At 33.7% G+C, this 10,041-nt stretch overlaps 1 protein-coding gene across 1 annotated transcript; it reads right to left on the bottom strand.

Annotated features, from left to right (window-relative positions):
• Nucleotides 1-2,420: 2,420 nt before the first annotated feature.
• LOC113777270 (putative late blight resistance protein homolog R1A-3) lies at nucleotides 2,421-7,541 on the bottom strand. The gene is made up of 3 exons (XM_027322306.1): nucleotides 3,581-7,541; nucleotides 2,689-2,801; nucleotides 2,421-2,556 (listed from the first exon to the last, which is right to left on the bottom strand). Exon 1 carries the CDS (start codon nucleotides 7,539-7,541, stop codon nucleotides 3,696-3,698), a length of 3,846 nt encoding a protein of 1,281 aa, XP_027178107.1. The 3' UTR covers nucleotides 2,421-2,556; nucleotides 2,689-2,801; nucleotides 3,581-3,695.
• Nucleotides 7,542-10,041: the final 2,500 nt, after the last annotated feature.

The raw sequence follows: 10,041 nt of genomic DNA, 5'->3' as shown, positions 1-10,041 counted from the left end.
TAAAACATCTGAACCATCAGTTCAATTATTTTAATGTATGTTTTGTTTGAAAAGGTTCTAATGTGTCAGAAGTCACTAGAAAAACCAAAACCCCATGGAGTTCGGGACTCCTGAAGAAAAAATGGTCCAAAAGGAATGAAAGGTTCATTTTGACTCCTTGAAGAAAAAAATCATAACTCAAACAAAAATTTGTCTAATCCAATGTAAACCGGCCTCAACTTCTAGAAGAGGTTTGAGGTTTTAAACCTGTAATTAAGTTAAATATTTGAATATACTAATGAGCAAAATGGATTTAAAATTAGGATAGATTGGAAAAAAGAGGAACTATGATGAAGGATTCGTGGCAAATGGTATACAAGACGAGAATTTGTTCTACTGCTGGTTATTCTAGTAACCTCATCTTCTCCAACTTGCTCTCTTTTTGTGAACAAATCTCATCTTTTATGCTAGGGAGAAGGAGAACGCCAAATGGGATACATGCAGTGACGGAGTTAAGATTTTTTTCTCAGGCGCCTAAAAATTTTTCTAAGAAAATTATTTTAATATGCTATGTTCAAAATAATTTTCATCTATTTAAATATATGACATCTAAAAATACCAAATATTAACTTTAATTATAAAGGTATGTTTATTTTATAAATATGCCACATAGTCAAAATGAAAATTAAGACAAAAAATAAACTTTTCTTAAATGTCTTATATTATCACAAACCACCCAAGTTGCACATTATGAAAGGATACTCCAATATGTAGCCTATGCAAAATAAATAAATAAATATATATGCAATATAAATATGACTATTTTAATTAAAAAAGATAAATGTTATGTTAACATACACTAAAATTTCAACCTCTTTTCTTAAAAGTAAATTGAGTTTTACGTTCCTTTTAAAAGTAAATTTATCTATGATTAAATCATTGCTAAATTTTTCAACAACTTTCTTTTCTATGTACACAATTAGGCAATCATTCAAGAAATTATCTTCCATCTTATTTTGTAACTATCTTGATTATCTTCATAATTGAAAATATCTGCTCTATAGTTATAGTTAATACATGAAGAGTGAGAAACGAGTCTAATCAATTTGGACTAAATTGTTTATTTATATATGAGCCAATAAAGTAATTGCTTTTGTTTTAGCCCATTGATAATTTTGAATTGGGTCATTTATTATAATATATCAAATTGGGTCAATTTACTATGGATTATTGATTATATATTTACTCTTTTAAAAGTTAAATAACTAGCATAATAAAAAATAACTAACTCTTTTTTGAAGAAAAAATTAATTCAAAGGTGGCTAATTCATATATATATATATATATATATATATATCACACTATAAATTAAAATTATGAATATTAGGAGGCTAACTTTGTTTTACACCCATATTTACACACTGTGAATTAAAAACTTCAACACCCCTTGGATGCATGGCATTAACAATAGTAGATTGTGCTCTCATGCCCTAGTTCAGCTTAGAGCAATGTTAACTCGGTGAATATTTGATAAAAAAAAAGGTGAATATAAGGTTTTTCATTCAATATTTAAGTCCTTTGTAAGATTTAGAATTTGTTTTGAAAGATAGGACGTAAAGTTTTGTAACTAAAATTAAGCAAAATGAAAATAGAAAGAACTTTAAAGGTCCAAGTGGAATAAACCTTAAAAGGTTAACGTAGAGTGATTTGATCATTATAAGTCTTGCCTTTGCTGTCTAGTCAATTATACAAGCCACATAGAGGAACACTATTGTATATAGACAAGAAGAGTCTCTTCTTTTTCTTTTTCTTTTTTTCTAATCCTCCCATCCCTTTTCACATGTAATGGTTTCCTCGTCAACGTTAATATTGGTCTTAGATGATTGCCAGCTAATGGTTTTGTCTATTTTCTAAATATTCTTGCATTAAATAAGTTACATGGTATAGAATATCACTATTAAATAACTTTTCTTGTTCAGCAAAAATGTCATCCAGTTTCTTTAATTTGTCATTTTTAACAGGTTGAACATTGAACAATTAATCACATTGATCAGAAAATAAAAGATGAAATAGCATAGAAAAAAAGTTTAAGAAAAGTTACACCCTTTAGACTTTTGCTAGGTTGAAGAATGCAAAGAAATGCGAGTGGCTACTAAATAGCCTCCTTTTATTGGATGTGTTCGCCAAAATATAGGTATACATGAAAATATAATCATGTTGATGCAAACTTTACCATTTTGTTCCTATGCACTTTCTCTATTGAAAAGTAACACAATTTAGATCCCTTTTTTTTTCTTTGTCTATACAAAGTATTTGTTGCATGACAGTTTTATTGAGGAAAAACAGAAGCAAATCAAAATCTTTTGTATTACTGAAAGGAAGAGAAAAGTGAATCTGCTGGTTTTAAGGATCATTTGATCATTAATTTCAATCCGTAGTAGCAATGATTGGGATCATGAACACTATTAAACATCAAAATTAGGAAAGAAAATGGAGAATATTTTACAAACAGATTGTGATGGATCATAAACACTATTAAACATCAAACCAGAAAAGAATGCATGACTTTGCTTGCCCCTGCAATGACAAAGTAATACGGCTGCATCAAAGTTCAAACCAAATAATTTGGTACAGATGAAGAAGAAGGGACATGATCAGTAATTATATATCATTGAACTGAATTAACATACACATACAATTATATCTAACCTGATGAGTGGAATGATCGTACCAAATCAAGGAGAGACATAAATGCTTCAGTCTTCACCATTGTCTAATGTGATGATGAGAAGAAATGGACTCTCCTTCTGAGGAAATCTACTCTGGAAGAAGGCATAATTGCAGTACTACATCAGTTGAATGAAGAGATATACAGATTACCCAACAATTTGTAATTTGGTCAGTTTGAGCAATTAACCACTTAAAATAGCAAAATAAAACATGAAACCACACCAAAAAAAAAAAAGTTTTAAGAAAAAATTGCTTCCTTTTTTACTTCCGAAAATATTGCCTAGTAAAGAATGAAAATGTTTGTATTTCAGCATATTGTAGTGAAGAAAAACACATATTTAAGTCCTATGCCCTTCCTCTATTGAAAAGTAACACAACCATAGTTTTTTTTTTTTTTTTTTTTTGGGATTTTGTCTCCACTTAATACTTGTTGCAAAACTGTGATTGTATGTTTTAGCATATCAATCAATTGAATTATGGTTTTTATTGAGGAAACCAGAAGCAAGTCACACTTTTCTGTTTTACTCTTATTTACATACACAAATTGGGAACAGATAAGTGTATCTGGTTTTGAGGACCATATCAAGTTAAGCTTTGAGTATCACATCAATATGTAGCAACAATGAAGATCCTTACATAAAAATTACTCAACACTGAACCAGAAAATGACAAGAAGAAGATTTTAGAAACAGATTGGGCAGCAATGTGCTTCCCACTGCAATCAGAAATTTATCAGAATGTTATGTAGCAGCATCAGGTTTAAACAGAAAAAGAATTTAGAAGCACATGAATGGTTTGCCAACATAGAGAGAAACATGAATCATTATAGAATTGAACTGATTCAACATACGCAAATATAGTTTTATCTGACCTGATGAGTGGAATCCCACTGTCCATTCACTCTCACAATTGTCAACTGCGTGATGAGAGGAAATAGACTCTCTTTCTGAAGAAATCTCCTCTGCTTCTGAGGGAGTTGACTCTGCTTATGAGGAAATGGAATGAATTTCGATCTTTAGAACCTCATTTCCCATATCTTTCTGCTCTTGATGAATTTGCTCTACAGAATCTACAACAGATTCACGACACCCTTTCACCTCAATCATTTCAAGAGTCTCACACTCCCCTAAACAGGAAGGGACCTTTTCCAGCTTCCGACACCAGTGCAAGACCAATCTCTCAAGGCGGGAAAAATTATCAGAAAATGCAGTCCAGTTGCAAAATTCCAATTCTGACAATTTTAAGACTCGGAGTTTAGGGAACTCCCCTTCTTTCAGTACCCATTCTTCCCTAACAAAGCAGTGATCAAGTAATTTAAGCACTTCAAGATTAGGCAACTTTCCAATTGTTGAAATTTCACTCCATGGCTGAAGATTATGTGAGAGAGTCAACTTTTTCAAATTCAATGGGAATTTATATCCACATCTCCAAAAATCAAACAAATGAAGTGATTCCAGTTGACTCAAACCATCAAACTCAAGATTCCTGTCGCAATTTCTGGTAGCTTCTCTTGAGCTGTTCCAGCGTTCCATACATTTTAACCTGCGAATGCTTGGTAACTTTCTCAGTATCTTTTGCAAGCTTTGAGGGGAGCGATCAATTGCAAGCTCTAAAGTGTCTACAAGATCTAAATCTGGGGATATTTCAAGATTTTCAACTGGAAAAATAAAACCTCGTGGCGATACTCCATGATAATTTAAAACACGTAGATGGCTCAATGTCTTAATGTTCCAAATAGTACTTGGCAGCTCAATATCATAAACCGGATCTTCTACGATAAGAGTTTCTAACCTTGAGAGGTTGGCTATCGCAGATGGGATGCATCTTGTTCGTTTGAGCGCCAGATATCTCAAGTGAACAAGCAATACTACTTCTATCGGAAAAGAATAACGAAAGTCCAAAATCCCAAAATCCAACACTCTGAGAAGTTTAGGTAACAAAATACCCAAATCCTCCTCTTCATGTATAAAAACATGTTGTCCAAACAAGATCAAAGAGCGTAAATTGGGAAAAATAAGCATTAACTCCCAAATCTTCAATTGTCCGGTACTGGGAACACAAACTCGGTGGGGGTTGCTTGGTCCAGTAAGACCAATAGGGGCTTTCCAACTGTGAATAACATATAGAAAACTTTCTTCTCTGGCTTTTTCCACACAAAACTCGTGTACCAAATCGTGAAGTAGACAGGTTTTGGCACCACCCACAATTCTTTGTCCGATAACCATAACTAAACTTCTATTAATTAGAGCCATCAAGTAGTCATAAGCTGCTTCCTCTAAGCTCTTTCCTTCAGCCTGTTGCACGAATCTTTCAGAGATCCAAAGCCGTAACAACCTTCGCACATTAATAACCTCATCTTCTTGAAATGTACCAAAATACAGAAGGCATGGCTTCAAATAATCAGGTAAATGACTATAACTCAGCTCAAGTGTCTTCTTGCAATATTCATCCTCAAGGACAATAGAACTTAGACTTTTTGCAACTTCTTTCCAACTATTTCGTGCAGTAGTAGCAAGAATTCCAGCAACAAGGACAACTGCGAGGGGTAAACCCCGACAAAGTTTTGCTATTTGAGATCCAACTTTATTTAGTTCTGGAGGACAATCTTCTGTGCCAAATAGCTTTCTCTGCAGCAATGTCCAACTCTCTTCGTCAGTAAGATGGCGGAGACGGTGAGGCTCGCTATTAGGCTCGAAATGAAAAGATAAATCCTGGCATCTACTGGTGAAGAGAATCCTGCTTCCATTGGCATCATTCGGCAGTAATTTTTCCAACAAATTCCACGCCTCAATGTCCCACAAGTCATCCAAAACAAGGAGATACCTACTTCTCAGCAATACCTGCCTTAGCTTCATGGCCAAATCATTTTCATCCATCTTAAGATATTCATCTGGACTCTTAGAATCAAGACTACTCAAAAGTTGAACTAACAAATTGTGCTTGTTACACATTTGAGAAACACGACACCAACCATGAACATGGAAATGTGACCTAACTGAAGAAGCAGTATAAACTTTATTGGCTAATGTGGTCTTCCCTAGGCCAGGCATACCCACAATGGGAACAACATCCAATTGCTTTGATCCTCTCGTAAGCCGATGAGTAATAGTTTCCACCGCGTCGTCAAGACCTACCAGATCTTCATCATGCATGGCGACAGTAAATTGCGATGGTATGTGAATGGAAGTCTTGTTAACTCTTTGGGTTTGACCATTATAGATCTCTGGGGCTTCAATCTTCAAAAGATTGATGTCTAGAGAAACGGCATCCAAAGAATCTTCACATTTATCACCAACAAGTGCCAAGTCAATCAGTAACTCTACCTTGTATGCAGCCTCCATAACATGACTCCAGAAAGCTTGAAGTTTTCCATTCTGATAGCGCTGCTCCTTGATATTTTCCAGGAAAGATCTTAAGAATACGAGATCTTTTTGGATCATTTGGATTCTATCCTGTTGAAAACCAATTGAATCATCAGCCTCATCACACCTTGCTAGTTCCTTGAGATTTTCTAGGAAAGAATCCATACAGCCCAACTCATTGGGTCTTGGATAATTAAATGTTGAATATGGTGATTTTAGTGGAAAATTGTGTGCAACCTCTGCCACCATATATTTGAGAACTTTGTGCAAATGAAACAACCCAAGATCTGTTTTCTCGGGCAAGCCTTCTTTGATTTCATTGACAGAAAGGGAGAAGGTCAAAATTCCTACATCAGATACCACAACTCCAATAAGATCCTTTATTTCATCACCTAGTTTCTCCTCCTGTTTAAGAAGGATAGCCAGGCATCTTATTTCCTCATGGAGTCTTAGTATTTGATCCTTGACTGGAACCTGAAAACTGGCATAAGATCCTAGTAGATCCATAAGATAATCACGAAGAGAACCAATAAACTGGCCTACCACATGATCCTCATTCTTCTGAAGGGCTAAATCATATGATGATCTTGCTTGTTTCTTTGAAGCTGTCAGGACATGGACAAAAGTTTCTCGGACTTGGAGATCAAGAAGATTGATTTTCTCGTGCATCAGCTGATAAATTTCAGATTCCATTCGATTGGCCACTTGCTCATCATAGTCAAACATACATATGGAAATCAGGCTTCCAGCTGCAACTACAGTGTAAGTCAAGAGATCTGTCAGTTGCGAACATTCAAGACCTTGCATTGTCACAAAGCCAATGAGATTCCTTAAGAGTTTTAGCCTATTTTTGATTGTATCCCGTAGCTCCCAAGCAAGTAAATCCCAATGGATATTCTCTAAAAGGCACATAATAAGATCCATAACTAGTCGTGGATCTCCTGGTGGGTAATAGTCGATGAAGATGGCGGTGCATGATTTCTTGAGATCCGTCTCAAGAAACATTTTGATCTTTTCCTGGGATCTGGTAGCCGTCCTTTCAACCATGCCAAATTCTAAGCGATAATCAGTACGAATAAATTCAAAATAAATAGGCTGAAGTTCTGGAATCATCCTGATAGCCACATCTTGAATTCTGAAGCAAATAATACTACGTCTCAAATTTTCAGACATAATATTACACCTGTCCTCGCGATCATGCTCCAAAAGCGCTTCGTGGTTCCTCCTCCTCCTACACTTTTTGACATACAGAAAACAGGTTTTCATTAATCTTACCCTCTTCTTCAGGACCTCGAAGCGCCAGCCATCGAAGCGCCAGCCATACTGGGGCTCTTTTTCAAGCTCGGCTAGAATATCTAAAGCAAGATCAAAGCAACTAGTGCTGGTGCTGGAGGAGAAGTGATGCGACTGCAGATAATCATATAAAGCAAAATCAAAGCAATTGGCCTTACTGCTGGAGGGGATCTCCATTATCATATCTTCTTTTCACTCTGATATTAGATTTTTATCTGGTTTAGCAGCTGCTCAATAAAATCAGTTCAGGATCCAAAACTTTCTCATCTAACAATAGCCAACAAACAATAGGCTGGACTTTTTTTTCCCACTTTTTGTGTAAATATTGCAAGACACTATCTTGTTCACAGAAGATATGGTGCTTCGGAACTTCCCCAGCAACTTCAGTGTAGCGCCAAAAAAGATTCCTCCCAATCTGATGCATTATTGGTGGGCCATGCATGTACCAATTTGGCCGCTTTTTTTTATGACCAAATGCGTGTACCAAATTGGACACTTTTTGCAGTCACATCAGTAATTAGATTTCAACATTCATGTAATGGTTTCTGCATTAATTTCAAGTTTTCAAACTAATTGTCTAATTTGAATCATATTGTAAATCAATCAAGAAATAGCTTTGCATTAGTCTTCCTGCTACAATATTGTGGCTAGCGTGTAGCTCTAATTAAACGCTTATAGAGGTACAACTTATCTATAATATATTAAGAGCAAGAGTCTAAATTAGTGCATTATGTAATTCAATGTAATAGCAAGAATGAGTTTTTACTTTAGAAATATAAAATATATTAAACTCAGATTTTGTTAACTTTGTTGGGCAATAGTTGGAAAGAAATTTTTTGTAAAGAAGTTTTAGAAATTTCTTTGGCAATCGATTAATTTTGAGCAAGTAAGCAGATTTCCTGAATTTTCTTGAGCAATATTGTTAAAAGAAATTGTTCGGAAAGAAGTTTAACAAATTTCTTTGACAATATTTTTGGAAACTAAAGAAGATTAGCATATCAATTTCTTGTTCAACATGATTAATTGTTGCGATATTAAGAAAACTCTCCTGGAGAAACTTTTGGAAACTAAAGAAGAATATCTAAAAACTTTTAAGGAATAAAATTATGAATGAAGGAAATACTTGAGGAAAGGGATAAAAATAAAAAGAGTAAATCTTATATATACTGACAATATATATCACTATTAGATCTTTGACAAATATACAAAAATTGAATTTCAAATTCAAATTTTGCATTATTGTCATTCATCTAAGACTAATAGTGTATCACTGTCGGTGTTGGACAGATTAATCCATACAAAAAAATAAACACTGACAGTATATATTCTATCACTATTGGATCCATGACACACGTGTAAAAGTTGAATTTCAAAAATAAAGTTTGCATAATTGTTATTAATCGAAGCCTGATAATGTATACATCATCAGTGTATAAAAAATTAATCCATACAAAAAAAATAAATCTTATATCTATTGACAGTGTATATACTATCACTATTGGATCTATGACATATGCCAAAATAAGTTCTTGTGGATGGATTTTAGAAGTTAACTGATGCTACATTTATAAGAAAATTTCTTGCCATTCTAGATAAACGTGAGAACTCAAAATCAACTGGCTACCTTGGAACCCAATTACACCAAGTAATGTGATTCTTGAAGCCCCATACTGTGAAGGCATAAAAATGAAATTAAACTCATGCCTTTAGGAAGAGCTCAACTTGCTAATTGCTTAAACTTGCTAATTGCTTGAGGTTATATTTCGTAATAGAATGTTGTTGACACAAATTTCTACATGAAATTTTGAGGCAAGGATTCCTACACGCAATTTTGAGTTGAAGACAGAATGCTTGCAATGAAACGTGAATATCATTCCTGCTAGTGGATTTTTTTTCTTTTTGTCAAAACCTGCTAGTGGATATAGATATATCCCTTGTGACATATCTATGTGAGAAGAGTTAGTATTTGCATGTCACGACCACTAATTTGATGCAGTTCCAACTCAAAATGTTGATTTGACAGAGTAGTGGAGAGATTATATGATTTAAGAATTATAAAATCTTTATGCAATTATCTAAATTTTGACTTTTCTAATCAATTCTATTACTATTTTCAAAAAAAAAAATCAATTCTATTACTCTTTGTTGAGATATTGAGCTTTTTAAGCAATCCAAAAAATAACTATTCTTTGGCTAAAAAAATTCCATAAGACATTATTATATATAATTTAGCAATATGTTCATCAAATTTGTCTTCTATGCTGGGGCATGATCATTTAGATCAGTTGAGTTAACAAGAAGATTAAGTGGTATGTCTATGATTAATTATGAAGTGCCAAAGTCATTCACAAATCAAAATATAGAAAAATGAATAGCGATCGATGTGTCATACGAAGGTGAAAATATTTTCCTAGATGCTTTATAATAATTTTTTTAATTGTAATTCAAATTAATTACAGTCATTTCAATATAATTACCACCTAATGTTATTAAAAAATAATTGGTAACTTGCAAGAATTATTAATCAAGCTAATTCCTTTTGGAATATTTTTTCCTTAGTAATCTTGAAAGTAAATCATTTCATGCATTTAACACTAGAAATAATGATATATGGAGGTTAATATGCACGTGTTTAATTGTTTATTGACTTAATAGGAAATAAAAGCAAAGCGTTGCA

This window comes from Coffea eugenioides, chromosome 7 (genome assembly GCF_003713205.1).
Source record: "Coffea eugenioides isolate CCC68of chromosome 7, Ceug_1.0, whole genome shotgun sequence".
Taxonomy (NCBI): domain Eukaryota; kingdom Viridiplantae; phylum Streptophyta; class Magnoliopsida; order Gentianales; family Rubiaceae; genus Coffea; species Coffea eugenioides.
This window is presented reverse-complemented; position numbering and strand designations above follow the sequence as displayed.